Source organism: Anopheles bellator, chromosome 1 (assembly GCF_943735745.2).
Source record: "Anopheles bellator chromosome 1, idAnoBellAS_SP24_06.2, whole genome shotgun sequence".
Taxonomy (NCBI): Eukaryota; Metazoa; Arthropoda; class Insecta; order Diptera; family Culicidae; genus Anopheles; species Anopheles bellator.
Genome location: NC_071285.1, coordinates 37450873 through 37472313, shown reverse-complemented (window position 1 = coordinate 37472313; position 21441 = coordinate 37450873). Strand labels below are relative to the sequence as shown.

The window sequence follows — 21441 nt, the reverse complement described above, 5'->3', positions numbered from 1 at the left end:
GCTGGCCGGGTGCCCGGTGTCTTGTCGGAAAATTCAATAACTTAAATCCATCCGTTTGGCTCGTGGTGTTGCTGGTGGAGGAAGCATCATTCTTCGCGCAGCGCCCGAAGCCCACAACCGCCGGGTGCCGGGGCGGATAGAATGTTTTCTTTCGATTAAATTTATTCCACCGATCGGCCCGAACCGTCCCGGCTGGCTCGGGGCACACGAACCGGGCACTAACCGGGATCAACGCCGGGCTTAGCCGCCCAGGCTTCAAGATCCGGGCACGATAATTAATAATCACGGTGAAACGGGTGCCACTTTCCGGAACCACAGTAACGCACAGGACGGCCACCGGGAGCGGTGGCATTAAAATCGATTACCTAATGGCGGAAGCGATGCTGCAGCAGTAGCAGCGAGAGGTTAGCAGCATAAATTGCAACGCCCCGTCGCGCAATAAAACACACTCGGGGCTGGTGCTTGGTGGTGTGTGATCGTACGGACGCGAAGGTAAGTGTTTTGGATGTGGACACGCCGTGGTGACACGTGAGTGATGAATCGAGCTTTCTGGACCTTATGTTCGTCACCTCATCGTCATCGTCATCAGCGACAGTTCACTGACGCAGTGCCGCGCCGTGTCCTTTTGAAGTCCTTTCCACAGTTAACGGCTGGTGATTCGCGGTAGAGCCATTTCCATTAAAAGTACGTTGTTGATGTGAGCAGTTCCTTCTCGTTTGCTGTTGTTGTAGTATGCGAACATGAGGAAAACGTTTACAACTTCCTTCACTAGTGAGGCAATTTAAAATATACCTTCAAAACTTATTTCCTCTTATCGGTTTAAGGTGGAAAAATGGTTTGACTCGCGAGAAGCACTCTTGTGGAAATTTCCGATAAAGCACGAAAGTCTGGTTCCGATAGCTTCAGCCAACTATTAGAAACAGCAACGTGGCCGCACATCAAAGAACCGTATTAAAACAATGTGCACTCACACAGACACACTAGGTCTCACGACACAACAACCTTGTTGTTGGTCTAGTTTACGAGAGATTTTCCTTCATATTCATAATGTGGAAAAACAAATCATTAAAAACAAAGAAGGTACCGGAGAGAGGGAGCGAAAGGGAACCAACACATGCACATCCAGCTCGTTGGTTCCTGGCTTGAAGCGCGCGTGTGCTCCATGTGCATGATGCGTCAAATTTAAAACACTTCCGACAGTGAGGTGAGCTCCGGGACCGACGGTGGTTATGGTGCTTATGAAAAGCTCCACGCCAGGACCGCTCGCTTGATCCGGCGCTGCAAAGTCACCGGAAGCCATCACACGAGGATCGAGGAGTCGAGTCCCACAGGAAGCCAGCCAGCATCGCGTGTACCGCCGTACACTGCATTTGAAGGACTTATCCGGTCTGGCAGTGACGCCAGTGATGAAGTTTCCCTGGCCGCCGCCAGGGCAGGCCTTCCCGCTGACGACGGTGACGAGTTTAATACAAAATTCAACCCACCCCTTGGCTTTGCACCGCCCATGCATGTTTGTGTTGGTGCTTGCATGTATGTCGCCGGTCGAACGGCGTTTTTCCATTTCCGTGGTTTCGGAGCGGGACCTCGAACGCTCGACGAGCACGGATTACTGTAAAGCTGGCGCGGGCCCCACCGAACTTTGGCCCCAAGAAACACACGGTTTGTGTGCGCGCATCATCATCATCATCATCAGCATCGGTGGTGCTGTGGTGACAGTTTGTTAATTTATTTTAACTTCACAGAATCTTCGCCGGCACTGGGACATGGAACTAGACTAATAAGAAGAGCTTTTAGTGGAACGGACACTAAGGAACGTAGAAGAAACAAAAGAAAACCCAGGCTGGTGAGCCCCATACACGATTGGCCGGTGTGTTCGGTTTATTGAAGCGAGCTTCTTTTATTTAGCTGAAGCTGGGACACATCTGGGAAGGAATTCTTGGACTGGGGCTTCTTTCTGTGTACCATCCCGTAGTTAAACTATAGTGCCATTCTGGTCTATTACTAAACCAAGTTTCGAACGGCAAGTACTAGGGAGAGGCGGATTATTTTTATATTTTCCATCACTTGTGGAGCAAATAATTAAGCGTCGTTAATTAGTTGTCTAGACCGAGATGAAGGTATCGTTCGACAACGAATTTGATTAAAACGTTAACCTAATCATGGAGCCCGTTTCGGCGGCCAACCAGCGTGCCAGCCGGTTCACAACCGGTTGAAGGAGAAATTGTGTCTGCAAAAATTTCCCAGCCCTCTTGGCCAATGCTCGGGCCATACTTTTCCGACTACGAACCCCATTAGAACCACACGCGGGAAAGGATGCATCGTACACATGCTAAATATTGACTGGAAGCTTCATATTTCCGGTAATTGGCGTGAGTGTGTTTGCAACCCACCAATGAGGCAACGTTAAGCATGTCGGGCCCCGGAGAGCATAAAAGTCTGCGTTCGATTCGGATTCATTAGTCAATAATCCGTTCGTGCCTTTCGACGCTTGTCAGGGGTTTGTAAATTACCAGCGCCACCGCCATGTTTTCGGACTGCGAGCATCCTTGGCGTCAGTATCCCGGACTGCCGCTTCCGGCAGGGTCCACCTTTGGCCCTCGCCAAGCCCTTCGGCAACATTTATTTGCCGGCCTCCCAGCGGCTAACGATCGCTCCGGATGACGTTTCGAAGCCGTTTGAATCTGCAATGCGGTAAACAGGTACACGGACCTGGCGAATGGGCCACGGAATCGGTAGGGTCTTTGCTTTTATGCCATCGACAAGCAAAACCCCCGGGCGGGTGGGAAAACGGTTTTACTATTGCGCGCTTTGGGAACCGAAAAGCAATAGAGAATAAGAGCGAGAGAGAGCGGGGGCGAGAGAGAGAAAGTAATACCGGTTACAACTTTACCTTTTCCGATACCGAACCGAACCGAATGGCGTAACGCACAAAATGTTTTACCACCTGACGATTTCTCTCACCCTCTCTCTCTCTCTCGCTCTCTTTCTGTCTCTTTCGCTCTTTTACACCCACGCTCTTGCGAAGGGAGGGCCGGCGGTGGTGAAAGCACCTATCCCAACGTGCGGACGTGGGCAATAAAAATCGCTACCATTATTTGTTCAATTTATTTACATTCAATTTAAATTTAACGATCATTCGTTTGCGTCCTCTCACTCTCTCTCTCTCTCTCACGAACAGCGTTGAGGCAGCGTTTGCAGAGATAATTTGCGATGCATGGCAGAGCAGCTTGACGCTGGATGACGCGAATTTTCCGAACCTAACCCATCGTCATATTAGAGCTCTAACATCGTCCGGAAAAGTGTCCCGATCACGAACGGATTTCCAGGTACCAGGTGAGTTGTTTTCTTACTTCAACCTTCTGTTCCACAATCCTTCCGGAGTCCTGTCGCCAAAACGAGGTACGATTAATGGGAGCCAGGAAACAAGATAGAAACAAAAAAAAAGGGGTTCGCGATGGTGACCATCGCGAAATGATTTATCGTCCTTCTCACGCACTGTTTAGCCAGGCGCCATTTTGTGGCCGGATCCGTAGTCTCGTGCCCGTAACGTTGGGCTAGCAGTTTTCCACTACCCAGCATTCGGATTGAGGCAGATTATTGAATTAATTTCCCCTTGCTCGGGCCAACGGGTAAGGTCGCTCACGAAGGCTTGTGCCTCAATCTGTAACCCTATCTTAAGTGCCAGCTGCTAGGCTGGGTGAGGGGCACGGTGAGAAAAAAGCCCGGCCCGGACCGGGGGTTTCCTTTCCATTTTCCGCGAGCTTTCAGCGATGCACCTCCGGAGTGACGAAATGTTTCCGATTGCACCAGTTCCAGCCGCGCTCGAGTGATGTAAACACTGTTGCCGGCTTGTTATTTCACCTTTCCTAATTATCGCCAGGTCGCCTTTTTTCCCGGCAACAGGCCCGCGGGGTGTTGCGTTGCTTGTGGACACGCAAACACACACGCAAACATCTTAGTAAGTGTGAAGGAAAAAGAGGAAAACAACAGTTGGCATAATTTGTCTGTGGGTTGATTGATCGTTTAAGCTCTTAATTGCTCTTTAAGAAAGAATCGACGGATGAAAAGTTGCCACGACACCAACAGTTTACATCACCCCAGATGAGTCACTGAATTCCGCTGTAGAAAACATAAACATTTCAGAAACTCCAGATCGGTAACGTCACCCACTATGCTACTGATCATGTAAACAAGAACGTTAATTATATTCTCGAGCCGACGATGACGATTAGCCGTACCAGCAGCATCGCCCAATAAATCATTCCGCATGCAAAGACGAGACGATGATGACGATCGGGCCGATCGTATAAATACGCTCAGCCTGCTTGATGTGTTCGTTCTTTTCCAGTCGGGCCTTTCTTCTAGCCACTTCGATCTTACGCGGTACAGAAACCCACGGAGCCGCCACACAGTGGTAAGTTTTAGGAAGTGTTGAATAAAGAAAACAACCTCTTTTTAAAGCCGCTCTGAACGGTCCCGTTTTTAACTGAAACATTTTCGGAACATACCCCTACTTCGCGACTTATGACAACACTTTACATATTGTTGCAACTAAACCTTCGATGAAATGTCGGATTTCTGCTTCCTTTGATTTTTTGATCTTTTAACGAAAGAACACTTTAAAAATGGTGACCATCAGTTTCGGTTGAATTAAAGAACTTTGCCTTTGTGGGATTAATTACTAAAGACATATGTGAATAGTGATAGCTTACTTCGAACGAAAGTCAGTGAATTACCTACGGAAAGGTATTTAATGTTTTGCAAAACCGAGAAGGCTATGATAGAGACTGTTACGTGCGTGAGTATGACTCGTTACGAAAGGTGGTCATTAATAAAGAACTTTTAGAACGGTCACTCTCGAACTTTGCATTAAAGTAAATTAATTAATCAAATTGCTTTAAATATTAATCAAATTAAATAAAAATTCGTTTGGTTTGCTAGATGTGCAAAGTTCGATAGGTTAGAAAGGTTTTACCTCCTTACTCGGTTGCTATCACACCATAACACTTGTTAGCACTCCATACTATTCCTATACTTGTTGTTGACTTTGAGTAATTTGCTGCCTTGAGCAACGTTAAATAAGTTGTAAGCTTCAAGATGAAGGTAGCGATTCCAATTTCGTATCGTATACATTTACTTTTCTTTATAAGAACGCTTGGTAGAACGCTTCGCCAGACTTTCTACGTAACTACTTGTCAATCGTAGCACACTTTGCGTTGGTTGTCAAAAACTTCCACCGGATCGCTCTGTCGAATTACTGCATCACTGCGTAGTGGAGTGTCACGATTTCTCTAATAATTCTGTGGTGTTGAACACGAACAGTTAACCGAAAACGTAGAACGGGTTCCGGTTCGCTATGTCTTCCCGCAGCAGCCAAGCAGCATCAGCGGCCGAAGCGCGAACATCGACAGCGACCGCGGAGAAGCCAAAGTGTAAATCGTGCTGTGCCTGTCCGGAAACGAGGAAAGCGCGCGATGAATGCATCCTGGAAAATGGCGAGAAGAAATGCAGCGCACTCATAGAACGACACAAGCAGTGCATGCGAAACATGGGATTCAGCATTTAACGCGAGATAACGTTTGATGGAATTCATCCATTTCTCGGTAAAGTATGTGACCAGTAACATTAAACAACAGTTCCTCTATAGTTTTGCCCATTGTTTTTAGTATTCCAGTGCCCGAACCGCAGCTGCAGTTTGCACTACTCAGACGACCGACGAGTGTACTTTCGCTGGTGAATATCTTAAACTTTGGACTTCCGCTTATACGATGCCCCCTTCATCTTATCATGTGGCCCATGCTCTCAACACATACAAAAAATAAGAAACCCCCCCACGGTCACGGTCCGCGGAGCGCCCGTGTTTGTGTGCAGCACGCCTGAGTTCTTGTTGTTGATGTTGGGCGTCTTGTTCGGTTCTTCTTCTTTGGCTCGGCCTGTCTTCCGGGGGTCCCGTCGACTTTCGGTGTCTCGCGCCACGCAAGCTGGAGCCATTTCTTGTGGCCACACGAGCGCCTTCTGCCCCAACCGTTTCGGTGGATGATTGTGCACACAATGAAGTGCAGGCGGGCAAAAAGAAGGCGACCACTCACGTATGATGCTCACGTGCGCCCCGGTCGGTCGTTGGGGGCTTTCGGCTGTTGGAGCGAATGTTTACCCAAATGTAAGCATTTTAAGTTTTTCGGTGCGCCCGCCCGTTTTCGCTTTCTATTTGGTTTTAAACGCACGTCACCGGTCACCGGTCGCGCGTGGTCCGCTCATCGTCAGCACACTAATCTTCACTTTGGCACAACCTAACGGTTGGCTGCCTTTTGGGGCCCCAAAAATTCGGTTTCATTTTCAAACCTCGTACTATTTCTGGGGTCGTAAGTTTTCCGTTTCGAAATCGCGGCTGCGGAAAGGAAAAATTGGATTTAGTCGCGTGCGGCGGGTCCTTCGAGGAAGGCGCGAATTAATTATGCGCTCTGATTATCGGCACGGCTCGTTAATGCTCGATCTGCTTCGGGTGCGCATGGTGCGTGGAAAATATTTGCCACCGTCTCACCTAGTCGCATCGCCGTGCCTCGATTGGCATGTTTGAAGTTGAACCGCAAGATGTGTTGTTGTCGCCTGTTCTTTTTTCTTTTGACGGGTGTTTTGGACCATATTTTGGGGTTGCTGTCAGTTTTTCACCATTCACTTGTTTCACTTTTCGCTCTCCCCCAAAAAAGGGACAGTTCCGAGTATTGCTCTCTTCCTGCTGTAATTAATATCGAACTAAGGTCCACTTTGCGTGTGTTTCCTGTGCTTTACCGACCACGAATGCTAAGCCGACCGGAAGTCTTTAATTTCCTTTTTCCGGCTGAGGAAGGATTACCATTTTTCACCGCTTTGATTTTCGTTCTGTTTCATCGTCCCTATCGCGCCCCAGCGCGATATCCTTCCCGGAGCGATCGCTAAGTGGACATTATGGATTTACTTTTGCTGGGCCCAAAAAAAAAAACCAACGGACACATAAATGGTAAACGCTTCCAGGAACCGTCCGCCGGCAGTGCTTCGGAACGCCACGCGCATTAACGGAGGATTCCGGAGACCGTCGCCAAATATTGACCAGACCAAATAATACCGGCCGCACCGGAATCGCTTTTCGTGGCATAAAATTAATCAAAAATCATACTTAATCGCCGACCGAGCCAGTAGCGGTGGACTGGAATCGATCACGATTCCGATTGACTGGGCAAACTAAAAACGCTTCGCAAACGATCGAACGGAAGGCATAATTAATTTGGATGGTTTTATCGTGTGTTGATCAGCCGTGTTTTTGATAATAAAATGCCGAGTTCCTATGAAATATTCATAGCGCGCCCGGGCTACCCGGGCTATTATTATTAGCGATCCACTTGAACATTGCTATTTTCGAAAAACTTTAAGCCGGGCCGAGCCCAGGCGTTCATCCCAGAATGTAAAATCGTAAATATCCTCGGGTCACGGGTTGATTTGTTTTCCTTCTTTTCTGAAACATCATCTGGAGGAATCCGGTTTCGATGTTGGGAGCTTTGGGACCAGTCAGCAACCGGCGCCGGCTCATTATCTCATCGATTAGGTGCCGGGGGGCCGTATCACAAACTCAGGCTCATTGCTTACCGAGTGGAACGGGTTTACGCATCGCAACGCGAGCCCAGCATGGCGATTGAGACGGTACCGGCTTCTCTTTAAATTACTTCAAACGCCTAATGCACGATGATTAGTCATGCGGCCGACGAAGAAAGTCACTCCGAAGCCGCGGTGAAGCTCGGTGATGGAGGCTGCACTTTCAAACACCGAATGAAGAGGGTTTGTGTCTCTGTCTCTGGCTGATTACACCTTTTCGTCCCCATGCTCGGTCAGGGGCTCCGGTTTTATGTAACTCGAAAGATTCGGGCGCGGACTTTTCTCGGAAACCGACCCCGTTTTCGACCTTAAAGTTGCGTTCCAACATAATAACTTTGCGTAGTCGCGCGCAAAAATGTCAAATGTTAACGCAACCATCCTTAATTAGGTGAAAAACGAGCAAACATAATGAACTTCTTCTTGCTGCTGCGTACGGATTTACGCTGCTGACATCTGCAGCTCGCAATCGTTAATGTGATTAGAAAGGACTTCCATCCGTCGCTAGCTCGCTGCTCCTGTCGCTAGCTCGCTTGCCCTGTTCCGAACCCCTTTTTTGGGCTTTCTCTAGGAGCGAACTAATGCAAACAGTTTTAGAAAGGAGAAGACCAAACAACCCAATCATCCTTTCACCTAGCCACGCGGCTACCGATCCGGAGCGCACAGATCATGGCCCCCAAAAGATGATGGCCTTCGTCCAAAATAGGTACCCAAACCTCATCTCGTGCCATCCGCGGTGGCCACCGTCGGTTTGTTGATAATTGTTTCTTGCGCTGCGCCCTGGGCTCCCTGTTAACCGCATGTCGTCGACGAGAAGTGACCATTACATTACGGGGTGATCCCATTATCTGGAAACGGGCAACGTAACCGGCAATCGCTCGCTAAACGTAACCATGTTACTTGCGCTCACGAAAGGGACACAAACCGTTGGTATCGAAATCGAAAGTTTCGACTGCGACTTTTTTCGGAGTGCTCGGCGTGAGGCTGTGCCACCATTAGCGACAAGTGTTCGTGTCCATGTGTGCTAAGAGAAGAAGGCACCAGCACTGCACATTACCTGATTGCCCCTTACAAATCCCGCTTTTTTGGAGTCCGACGGATCGGCGACGCCAGACAGGCCTGAGTGTCGTTAATCTGACAAATGGAGCACGTGGCACGGTGCTGGGAGCTTTGTTTTATGCAAAAACCGCAGCTGGCTTTTACTTTCGGCCAGCAGCGGGCGTCAGAAATGAAAGGTCGCTTTGGAGCACCGTTTGTGACAATATTTCGAAAGGAAGCGGTGATTGCAGTCGCAACCTTTTGGTCGATTAGATGGGAACTGGCAATGGGTCCCGATGGGTTTTTGGACCGGTTATTTGGGCACCGAAGACACCGGATCCACCGGAACACCTCTAATGGGGTTGTTACGAACGGCCTTCGACCAGTCGATGCTGCTGAGTCCGTGATTAACGGCGCTGGTTCATCGCTTAAGATTAGGAAGTCTCCAATAACTCCAACGGTTCGGTTGATTGTGTTTGTCGATCGCCCGTGGAATGGGAGTCGTGGCGTCTAGCGAGGGGGAGACCGAGCCAAAACCGCGCCTTCGAGTGACCTCGAAAAGGGAGCACGTATTTTGGGCTTCATAAACCAGCATTAGGATCACTTTCTCGCGTCGGAAGCGTCGCGATCAAACTGGTTTTCGGGGTTCAAGCCCCACGGGGTCTACATTTGATGCTTCAGCCAAGAGCCAGCCAGCATAAAGTACAAGGTTAATCAACCAAAAATCTGTTTGCCGTCATTGTGTTCGCCTCCCCCCGGGTTCGCCCGAGGAATGGGGATAAACTTCGTAGTTTATGCTTCGAATTATGCTCGTGCTCCACGGACGTCGCGCCACGGCTAATGCTTTCGCTGCACGGCGTGCGATGGAAATCGGTTGGTTTGGGCTGAGCTGATTTATGATTCCGATCGGCGGCCGGTAGCTCAAGGCTTTCCGCCTCCGATGCCACACCCTCGCACGTTCTGTAGGGCTCTTTCGGCTAGCCAGAGGCCGAGCCAGGAGTGCGTTACGAAGCAACACCCAGCCGTCAGCGGCTTTTGATTTCTGAACTCTCAACCGAAGGCGAACGCTTTCGTGGCCTTCGGAGCCGCAAGTAAAATGGCAGCTACAAAACTGGGTCAGAGCGCCCTACCTTAAAGGGGGCGGCCAACCCTGGGCACCCTGTGGTCATCGAAGTGTCCACCCAGTAACCGCACACAGCTAATGTTTCGCGACATAATTGGCCCTTTGGCAAACATTTAAAAACCAAATCTAACGAGAGCGAGTGCGAGCGAGCAGAAAACTTTCGCTTCGCCCCTTCGCCTGGCCAGGGCAACTTTTCCGGCGTCTGGGGCTGGGGCGACATGACAATGGGCATGTTAATTTCATCTTGCAGCGGCGCAACAATGCAAACATTATGCTAATGCCAGATGCCGGGCGCGATTGTAGACGCCGGACAGAATCTATAAACTGCGTGGGGGCGTCACACCATTTCATGCTCCGAAGCACTCGACTTGGGCCGTTCGACTTTCTACCCAAAACGCAACATCTCCAACCGCCTGGCGAGCAGCGAGCGAGTGACAAATTGAAGCCGGAGAAAGGCACCGGTCTGGGTGGCTGGGGTGCAGCATAAAGCAAGCATGGCGAGCCATTGGTGGTGGCCCTAACAGTAATCTGGCCGCGATCGCGATCGACAATCCAGAGTGCAAGCGGCAACTGATCTCCACGGGTTGGCCAGCAAATTTAACCGAATGGGTGTGTCGCTCACCTTTACGGTGGGCGCACGCGACCAAATGGAGCATATAAACCCCTTTTCCGCCCAGCTGCAGCCTGTTGGTGCTGCACTTTATCACACGCTGCGCAAGACCCGTGCGCTGGCGTAGCTGCATTCGGCATGCTCGGGTGCGTGTGCGCTTGCAATGGTCGTTTAATGGACTCCCCGGTTGGTGCTGATAGCAACCGTAAGCCAGGTAGTGCCTAGTGAGCGGGGAACGTCAATGAAGCCGGTTTTGATGGGGCTCCGTTACGGTTCGGGGTTAGTAACCGTTCGGGGCGGACGGTAAAGTGTCACCGTCGCCGCCTTCTTATTGCGCGGAGAATGAAAGGTTGATGTTCGGGGTTAAGCTTAGGGGCGGAATGTTGGGATGAAAGGGGGCACGAACGTACACTAGAAGAGGGTTAAGATTATCCAACTTAAGTAGCATACGATGGGGAGGTATCGAAAGGGTTTTTATGGTGATTTTATGTAGCTGATAGTTGAACATAAAACTGGCCACACGTAGTACGTTATGTAAGTTCTTTTATCGCATTAATTAGAAGAGAGTACGTAGAAGAGGGGTTCACGGAAAAATGGGGTTCACGATAAATTGCATTGCGTTGCGAGAATTTCGATACTGGCAGGATGCACTACGGTGGCCAAAAAATATCTGAAATTCCCTTATTGCCCGAAAATCCTTTCTTTTTTCTTCTAATTCTACCTTTAAAATAATCTCTGCTCCATGCGATACATCTACGTCAACAGTCCGAACAGTTCACAACGAAACACATTCTTCGTTTCGAATCTTATCTCCACTATTGCATCGGGAATGGTGTCCACGGAGTGGTCTCTTGTTTTTTATTAATAGCAAGAAGTCACATGGTGCTCTAAAGCTAGCAAATACGGCGATTGCGTGATTTTAAAGAAAATGCTTTAATCGATTTTCGATTTTTTATAGTCTTATGTTGCTACACATGTCACTCACTTATGTGGAAAATTTTGGCTCTTTTCAATACTCATTTCATTTTTGACAATTGTTTTGCTTGAACGTTTTTTTCGATTCATGGGCGATTTCTGTCTTCTCAGAAATTAATTGACCCCGAAAAGATTATTAGAGTTTTGCAAACAGGAAAAAGTCACAGAGGGCCACAGATCTGAGGGATACGGTACGGGCTTACAGGTAATATTTGTTATTGATCGTACTATCTTTTGGAAATAACTCATGATGTACCACCACCCTACAATTGAAGAAAACTGTGAATAAAACTGTTCTCCTTCGACCAAACGTGGCTCTCCGTGAGTTCACATCTTCTCGGACCTCTGAAAACATTTTTAACTACCGATAAATGCTGCTTTTGGTCTTAATAGCTTCACCATAAGCCATAGTCAACATTTCGGTTGCGTCCTATTGCTTTTAATTACAGTTTGAGCCATCCATTTTTGAAATAGACAAAAATCGCCGATGAGCCAAGACACGTGCGCAGTGAAACAGCTGTCAAATATTGACTAATTACTCGAAATGGTCGAACTTTTCAATATAAGTGAGTGACATGTATAGCAACATAAAGCCACAAAAAATCGAAAATCAAACAAAAAGTTTTCTTTAAAATCACAAAATCCCGTTACTTATTTGACAGAATGTATTTGTTCAAATACTATTTTTTGTTGACAGTTTGGCCATTTGCAAGGATACTCATGATGCACATTGGCACAAAAAACGTCCGATATTTTGAAATTGTTTGAGACTTTTGAGTTGAAGGCGTTGAAAATCTTTCTACGGACGACAAACGACCTCATGATAATAAGTCCCACCCCTGTATAGGTCTGAGAAGGAAGGATTTATCTATAGATAATCATAACAATAATAACAAAAGCAACGAGATGTGGCATGGGAGCATCCTTTGATCCTTTGATTGATAATGTGGTGTCATTATTAATCACAACACCTGATCATCTGCTTTTAGCTACTTGACACCAATCATTCAAAACATACATAATTCCCACTACATAAACTCGTGCATGTCGTAAATCTATGTAGTCTTTTTCATTATTATTGTTTTATTTTTTTCTTTGTATTTATGTTTTTCATTTGCTCTTTATCAATTAACTTTATATCTTATCATCATAATCATGCATAACACGATCATCAACTGGCCATCAAACGTGTGAGAAACCAGAGAGAAACAAATGTGAACAAAGACGCATTGACACTTTTTAACATTTCATTCCACTTATAAAGCAAATGATCGTTTACTTCTGCCTTTTACCATGTAATTGCATTATTTAATTATTCTACAAATTCGTACCCCACAACTCCCAACTAAACGATGAGGAAAAACAAGATTGCTGATAAGCCCCAAACCGTGTAGATTGTCCCCATAACCTGCGTCCCTGCGTAGAACGTCTTCTAATCCATTTCTGCCTAAATCTTGCTCACTGCGTGACTTCCGCTGGCGAATTCAACGACCGACAGTCTTCAACGACGGTCTGGACCGACTGCTGGCCCCATCCGGTGCACGAGAGACAATTCGTTCTAAATCCAGCATTTTATGAGCTCATTCTCGTCGATTACGATTCTCGTCTCCCCTCACCGGGGCCGCAGGGTTTTCGTTGTGTTTTTGGGTCGTTTGGCCCCTCCGCGAAAAAGCGGCTCCCGCGGCAGGGCTTTCCCACGGTTCGACCGACGAACGGTTTCTTTTGCGGTTCATTTGGTCCAGAAAACGCGCTCCACGCGGCGATTCGCAGAACTTTTTCCCGGTGCGTTGCGTTTACGGTTGGCTGGCCGGTCAGTGGCCGTGGTCGCCATGTGACAATCTTCCCCCACCCGCCGGAAGCCTAGCTCCTGAGGCTGGAGAACTTTCCGGGAGCTGGCTTCGAACTTTTCCTTCTGGTGTCTCCGGCCAATGCGCCAATTCTGGATGATGAGCTGTGGGCGTGCTTGCATAAATTATAAATCTCGGCTTTTGGACGCCGAAAAAAGAAGGAGAATTAAAACGACAGTCAGAGGGTCCGAGTTTTTTCCGGCACACTCCACCGCGGCGGACTGATGAGCCCGATTTCTTGCCGACTGGGATCAACTTTTTCTATAACCCAATTTTCCGACCAGCCCCGCGGGCCTCCGGGGTGGATTACGAGACGAGAATGCGCGGTGGCGGCGGTGGCTTTCCGGGCAACTCATTATTATTGCGCCGGGCTCATAAATCAGAAGATGTCGTTCCGGGCGCCGCCATTGAACTGAAACATCGGTGTCCCGGTGAAGGCGATGGGCCACCGAGAGCGCCAGTTTCGCCGTTTAATCATTCATCGGACCGTTTTCCACGCCAGCGACCTGGGGCCCAGCTTCCCGGCCGTTCCGGTTTCGTTCGGCGGAAGCCGCTAATGCCACGGTCGGCATCCGGTGCCAGGTCCAAGAGTTTAATTGAAAATGAATGTTGATCGAAGCAATTGCTTCGGTTTCGGAATGGAATCTCGGTTCGAAGATGAGTTTCTAGAGTCGAGGAGCCGCCTACGGGACTTGAGTCACGCGCTGTCCGCCCGCTCCGAAAACTTGAAATAGGAACTTCAGGCTCATATAAACCAGTCACGCCTCTTATGCAACTGTCAAGGTCAGTCTTGGGGTTGGGACTCAAACTCCAGTCGACAGTTTGGCGTCTGCCCTCTCAAATCGGGTGGATCGCCACTCCAAAAACGAAGAGCATTAACTTCGTTGGCGTACTGCTGCAGAGCCCCGCCCGCACAGCTCCCGAGCCCATCCAGCAGAACCACCAGTGACTAGCGCACCTATTAGTCCTGCGATCCACTGGAGCATACTTCTGTGCCAGTAGCATCCTCCAGCTCGAAAAGAAGAATGTGATGCAGCGGCCAAAAGCCCGCTTTGCACTACACTGGGCCACGGAGGAAAACCTACGCACCCCAACAGCCCTACGGAGCTGAGTAACGGTACTGCGGAACTAAGGCACGACCGTATCATCACATGGCGAAAACACCAAGGTTACAATAACCCGAGCGACGACGTCGAGTTATGTAAACAACCGAGAACCCGTAAGTTACGTAAGCAACTACAGACGCAGCACATTCAACCCAACGCGACGCGTGCCCCTGAACGAGCCACACGACGCCAACTGCAGACGCAGCCCATTCAACCCAACGCGACGCGTGCCCCTGAACGAGCCACACGACGCCAACTGCAGACGCAGCACATTTAACGCCACCGGCCGTCGACGATCGCCAGAACCAACCACGACAAGGCGGCAGAGGGAGGAGTGGCGATCAACAACAACGGTAGAGCCGCGAATGACACCGCACAAAAGAGTAACAGCGTAGAATTGGGTCAAGGCAACAGCACCGTAGGCAACAGTATACGACACCCAAAACACGACTTGGTCAACTCAATGGGAAAAGTTCAACAAGAAGGGCATATCGAAGTAAGGTCAAAGAAAGTTCAAGCAGGAAGGTTCGAGCACGATCAAGGCATGAGAAACGTGAGAGTAGGATAGAATTAGTAAGATAATCGTAACCTAGAGCGAGCGAGGTTAGCTGTAAGTTAAGTATATAATAAACCGACGGGATACCGTCAAGCCGATTGTTAAGTTGAACCTCAGTGTGTAACATCATTCGAGTCTTTGAGGTTAGCAGTCCGCCTTATTCTTAGGTAATTATTTTCCACTTGTGGGAGATATTGCAGAGGTCGAGAGTCCTTAGGATTCGTCCTCTTTGCACTGCGAGACTTCTGTCTTCTCGTATCGGACAATCTCGCCTCGAGCCGGCGCTGTCGAGGCTTTCGGCAAGATTGTCTGTTTGGCGTCAGTTTTATGACCCCTTCGCCCGGACACTGTTCTCGTTCGGCACCGACTCCGGTTCGCACGAGAAAAGTGTTGCTATTTCTATGTTGCCGAATTTCATTAACAGCTCGCTCTCTCGAAGATGCTACGACACAAGCTTCGAGGTCGGCCAATCTGTTACTTTGGACGAACCTAACCTTTGTGGACCGTACCTAATGACCGATCATTAATTTGCATCCCATTTCCGTTCGGTTCGAATCCCAACCGTTGCATAAAATGTATGCGAATTCGGAGGCCATTAGCATATTTTTATTGCCACCGGGAGGCGTTTGGAAAAGAATCTCGCCCCCTTCGGGGCCACAGAACCCTGGCTGACGACAGCCACCAATTTTGGGGCGCCTTTGGTGATGACCTTTGAAGACGCTTTCGGCGCCGCCGAACGACCGAAGTGTGTGTCCCGAATTGGCGATGGGTCTCTCAGAATCGCCACACTCGCCGGTGCTGCCGCGAGTTTAATCTCCAGCTTGGGATCTGGAAAGGCCCGACAGCCCATAAGATTACAATTTGTCATCGGTGGCCAAAAGTTCGGAGAATGGCCATCAACACCAGCAAAACCGGATCTGGCCGGATGACACCATACTCTCTCGGTCTCGGACGTGAGACTTGAAAGGGTCGCCATGCCGGGGTCCGGGCTTCATGAGTTTTCGTCAACCATTTCCTCTCTCTCTCCTGCCGTGCGTTTGTGTGCGTTCGAGATGCCACACGCCTTGACTTTTACTTTCACCCACCCAGGGGACCGTGACTTGATCGTGACACTTTAGACGCACCGCGGTGTAGCTCCGGGGAACTTGAACTTCTCGTGCGCACGTCACCGTGACACTCGTGACGCGCCGTGCGCAAGTGTCAAAGCCACTCGTCAATGGCGGCGTCGAGTGATCGAAGCGGAAACGGAGCGCAATGGAAAAGCGCGCCCGGTTTAGCCGGTTCAGTTACAGTTTGTCCGTTACAGGGCTTTTGCCGGCGAGCGAATGAAATTCGCGAAAGAGCCATTGGCACCGCTCCGGAGCATCGCTCGAGCGGAACCGATGCCCTCGCCTCGCCTGGGCTCCTGGGTATGGAGCGTTCGAAATCGGTGCCCGACCCGGCGGACTCCTTCATCCGGTCGGAGGCGGGAGTGCAACGTTGCCGGTCCGGGACTTTTCGGGGGGGATCGCGAGTTGGGTGGATTGTGGACCAAAAGTGAGAAACTGGCAGAAGGATGGAAAATGCACTTTCTCGACGGGAGTCCAGGTCCGGATCGGGGCCGGAGTTAAGAGAAAGGAACGATAGAGATGTTGGATGTTGTTGGTCAGGAGCTCGTCTAAGACGCGGACGGTCTGGCTGGTCAAACGGTTGGTGTTCTGTTTCGCCGCGTGAGTTTGATTTCATTTGGAACCGTTTTATGTGTGTCCACCCGGCACACCCGTCGTTCGAGGCCGCGACATCGAGACGATTGTGTCCGACAGATAGACTGCTGTCAATAGCGTGTTTCGATCGGACGGCGGATGTTGGGAAAATCAATCACGCTTCAGTTGGCCGCGTGCAGCGAAAGCATTTCCATTTAAAGCCATTCATTTTCATGCACCGCCCGCCGCACGGGCTGTTTCGTTTTTTGTTTTGTCGCCACTCCGAACTGGATTTCTGGATCGGGAATCGAAATGGAAATGGATAAAACACGGTTTTACGGGGAGCGTTACTTTTCTGCAATCTGCCGAAATAGCTGCTACAACCTCGTATCAAATAATTGTCGAGCCTTGGTTTTGGAAGCTTAAAATATCGTTTAGCTGTCATTTTTATAACTGTGAAAATTGAAATAATGTCAGAAATCAACAATCATCAGTAATTTATATTCTCTTTTAATCAACAGTGCCGCGACCAATAAGGTCGAATCTTTTCCGACAAAGCCGTAATACGACAAGAAGGATACGAGAACCATTTGCGAGTAGAACGAGAATGAATCGAATATCGAGCAAACAACTGAGATCAACAAGTAGATAATTTTTTACGCACAGGAAGAGATTTATCAAGTGCTGATTTGAATCGAGTAGCGTTTCGATACTGATTGCTGCTTGCATCCTCATACAACAACGAAAAATACAAATACGACATTCGCGGAATGATTCGACTGCAATAGATTCATCTAAACAAGCATGAATTAATACAATAGCTCAGAGCGACGAGCTCGTTTCGGGCTTTGTCTAACATCCTAAGAGAGTTTTTGCATCAAACACCAATCGCACCAACACCAAATGGTTCAACATTTCTTTTGCACACCCATTTACTCAACTATCAACGTCGCTCGCTAGCTCGACTCGCGATTACGATCGCTTTCATACTTTTACTTTTCTTACCTCGCCGAATCGCCGGGTTCGAAATAGAAACGAAACCCCCTTTTTAAGGCCTTTTTTATTTACCCAAAAGGTGGCACGTTTTTCGCTCCTCACAATCATCGATCTATGGAGAGCCGGTCGCCGGCCGGCCGGCCGGCCGGCAGGCCGATTGGCCTCCAAAGATGGTGTTTGAAGAGAGTATAAATCGCGAGTCCCGCGCGTGATTGAGCGAATTATGCGCGGTACTGTAACGGAGCTACTTAAGCCAGTCACGCACGCACGCACGAATCAATCAAATTGATCCAAAGTGTGGAATGGCCACAAAGGCATTCAAATCGTGTTCGGGCGCAATTTGGGAGCGATAGAAATTTCACTCGGTAGGGCTGGCAGGCGAACTGTTACTTTGCATGTGAGAGGTTGTTTAAGGCTCTCCTTTTTTCTTTTTATCCACTCTGAAAAGTTACTACTTTCTGCCATCTTTTAGGTAGTTCCTCGATTCCGTGTCGATAGAACTTCTCATCTTTAAGTGCGATCTACTCAGAGACCTATTTTTCAATACTTTCATAATAAGTGAATCAAATCGTTACTCATGTAACGGAACTGTTCCCATCCGACATTTCGACGAGATAGGTTTTGATCGGTTTTGGGATGTGGCGTGGAGCGTTGTCATTTTAAAAATTCAACATATCATGTCTTTTATCTCATTCTCGTCGATTTATGGCCAAAGCATTGCTTCAAATGCATTCATTATTGTGGATGGGATTGTCCTTCAATAATTTCATCAGGTTTTAAAAGCTCAAAAGACACCAAACCTTTCATATCCCACCATATGTACACGATAACCGTTGCAAAGTGAAAATTGCGCTTTGGTTTCGATGGATATGGTTGACCAAGCTGTATCCAGGACTTTTTGCGTATACGGTTCTTGTAATATCACCGGTGTAAATATCACCCTTTTCATCGCCGGTAACGATTCGGTACAATAGTCCTTTTTTTCTAATAAGTACTTCCCGCAAAAACGCTTTACCAGAAACAAAAATTGACATGTTCAAATGCTTAGAAACGGTGTTGTTCACACTTTGACCAATCAATCTATACTGCGTTAGATGCGTAATGACAGTAGCTATAAAACCCATATTTAATATAAAAAAATTGTTATATTTAGTGAGTAATGCCATCTATTGTACAACCGCACGAATTAATTGCTACAACTAATATTAAAAAAAAACGTTTGAGACCTTTTTAAAGGCTCTGATAAAGACGATGCGTAGTGTCGACCGTTACTTAACATCGTTGATCGAAGCCAACAGAAACTCTTCATTAAATAAATCCACCCATGTTATGCCCCGTAACGTTTACGGTCGAATTTCTGCACGATATCACGAGAGGACGGCCACCGGAACCACGCACCGGATATGCTGGCGTGCGTGCGTTCGTTCGCTTGTGTGTGAATGCCGGCCATCGACTCCCGGCAGTCCGTTCCCCGGTGGCAAGCCGGAGCCTCCCAGAGTGTAGCGGCGCGCAACGCAACGTGTTGAGTAATGCGGGGCCGCATCGCACGAGATCGGAACCTTCGGCCGTTGCCATTGGAAGAAAGTGAATTTTCATTTCAATTTTTCAAATTCCATCGGCGGCGGCTTCGGCGGTGGCTGTTGGTTTTCGGTAACCACACATGTGGCCAAATGAAGCCGTACGAAAGCGCCACGTATCGCGGAACAAACTCCAGCTCGAACGCAAAAAGCGTTGCGATCCTCCTCGCTGTCTTATTGCCACCGCAGTGCCATCTGTGAATGAGGAAAATTTTCTCGCCCCGGCCTCGACCGACCGGAGGTGTATCGAACTTTTCTTTTCGCCCCCTCACGATCGAGTTCAGCGTACGGGCGTACGGATGCGTGCCAAGGTTTCGCGCGCTTTGCGTATGCGCAGCAAACACGCCGCGATGGAATGAGCCGTCCGCGGCGGCGGAACCACCGGAGTAAGGCCAATAAACTTCCTTCGCTTCGGTTCGACTCAGCCTGCGCGGGTTGCTCCAGATACGCAAAACGGCCCCGCCGGCAAAACCGATTTTGTGGGATTGCTGGAAACAGCTGGAGCGTTACGATCCCATTGCGCCAGCTGGTTGGCTGGGCGTGAACCCCATTCGAGGCCTTCTTAACACGAGCGCCAAAGGTTCTCCGCGTCCGAAAGGCCTTCCGCGAAAGAAGGGCAGGGACGAGGCCCTCGTGCCTCGTGAGGCCCTCCACGACCCCGGGAACTCGTTTGCTGTGCGCGAGATAAGTAAAAGGGAAAGGCTTCGACGGTCGGGCTGCAGTTGCACTTGGCGGTGACTTTTGGGTCAAGTGATTGTTGAATTTTCTAACGGCACCAGCCACGCTCCGTATGCTTTATGCTTCGTTTTTGATGGATTTATTTTCAACCGGCGCCGGCGGTGTGTGCGGGTGGTGCCTTTCGCTTCGACCCGTCCTAGCCGTGTTTAGATCCTGAAGATCGAACCTTTCATCTGGCCCCGACCGGGCCGGTGATTAACGGGCCGTTTCCCGGGAGCCGTACATTCTCGCACGGGCACGAGATGCACATTCGTTATTTTCTAATGGAGTGCTGCCTTCGACACCTTTGTAGTTAGTTTAATTTTCCGAGAGCCTCCGGCTAACCAATCCGGGAACGGGGGAGGTGTCTAGCATAAAATTATGCTCACACGTGCCGGCGGTGATAAACTACTGATCGGTACGCTGCAACACGCTTCCTGACAATGTTTCCGACTGTTGATCACCACGCGATCACCGCCGGTCGGGACTTGGGGTTGGTGAAGAAAGTTTGCTACACTGTTGCTTCCTGTACACTAATTGGCGGGCGGTCCATGAATAATGACTCAATCTCTGTTGGTGTTTGGTCAATTCCCTGTGTGAAGCCTGTCTGAACATTCTGGACAATTGACACATGGGCCACAGAAAGCGGGCCATCACCGGGATCCCGTTATGTCGAGATGATCCGTTGGGTCTTACCTTTTCGGAATGGTCATCCTGCGGTACCGGAGGAAGTAATCCATTTTGCGGTTCGGCGCGGGCGCAGGCGGCTCTCTCGTTGAACTATATCCACAAAAACCCGTTAATCGGCCACTTAGCACCACACGGTCGTGGAAGACGGAAGAAGCGTAGAGAGCTAATTTCACGCCACTGGCACCAATTTTTCGTTTGCGTCGCTTCAGAACTGACACTGACTGGGCCCTTCTTCACGCTGCTGTTACTTTGTCACAACTTTTGGCACGATTGGTTTCCACGATGGTTGAAGGTTTTCTTTTCTTCGAAAACTTTTTCTATGTTGTGTCGGGATGCCTACACTTCACTGGCCTTTTTTTTTGCAAATTTCGCAATCGGTCACCTTTTTCACACTTTGGCCCGGTCACGCCCTAGACTACCACTTTGGTCACTAAAGTGAACGCGGGACGACAGGAAAGCAACACACCGCGACTACTTTTTACGGGCTGTTCAAATTTGGCCCAAAATGGTCTAAATTTTGGAGTGGAATGGCCGTGGTTTTATTCGTTACTTTACTGTCGGTTGCATCCGGTTGAGATTTTGATTGCAGGAACTGAAGCACCGGAGCCTACGGTTTGCGATGGGAACTGGGCACATAAACGCTCATCTTGGTCCCCGTGCCCCAAGAAACTTGACCAATTTAGAGTGAGTAGAGAACTATCGAATTTCCGATTCGCGCTCACCAAACGAACTAATGATCACGTTGCAGGAATTCTAGTTCCTACGGGAGAACGGGGAAACACGGCCCACTCTACAACCGGAAAGCACTGGGAGCGTCAGCCAATCTTCTGGTATTCAGGACAACGAGAAGGCACGTGTTTTTCGCCGAAGATTCGTCAATAGAAATTCCTTCCGAAAAGTG

The 21441-nt window shown here is 49.0% G+C and overlaps 1 protein-coding gene across 1 annotated transcript in view; it reads right to left on the bottom strand.

Annotated features, from left to right (window-relative positions):
- LOC131206525 (heparan sulfate 2-O-sulfotransferase pipe) overlaps window positions 1-20590 on the bottom strand; it is a 101422-nt gene extending 80832 nt beyond the window's left edge. Inside the window, exon 1 of the mRNA XM_058199104.1 lies at window positions 20547-20590. Coding sequence (XP_058055087.1) covers window positions 20547-20590 — 44 coding nt within the window. The remainder of the gene's footprint in view (window positions 1-20546) is intronic.
- Between the last annotated feature and the right edge of the window lie 851 nt (window positions 20591-21441).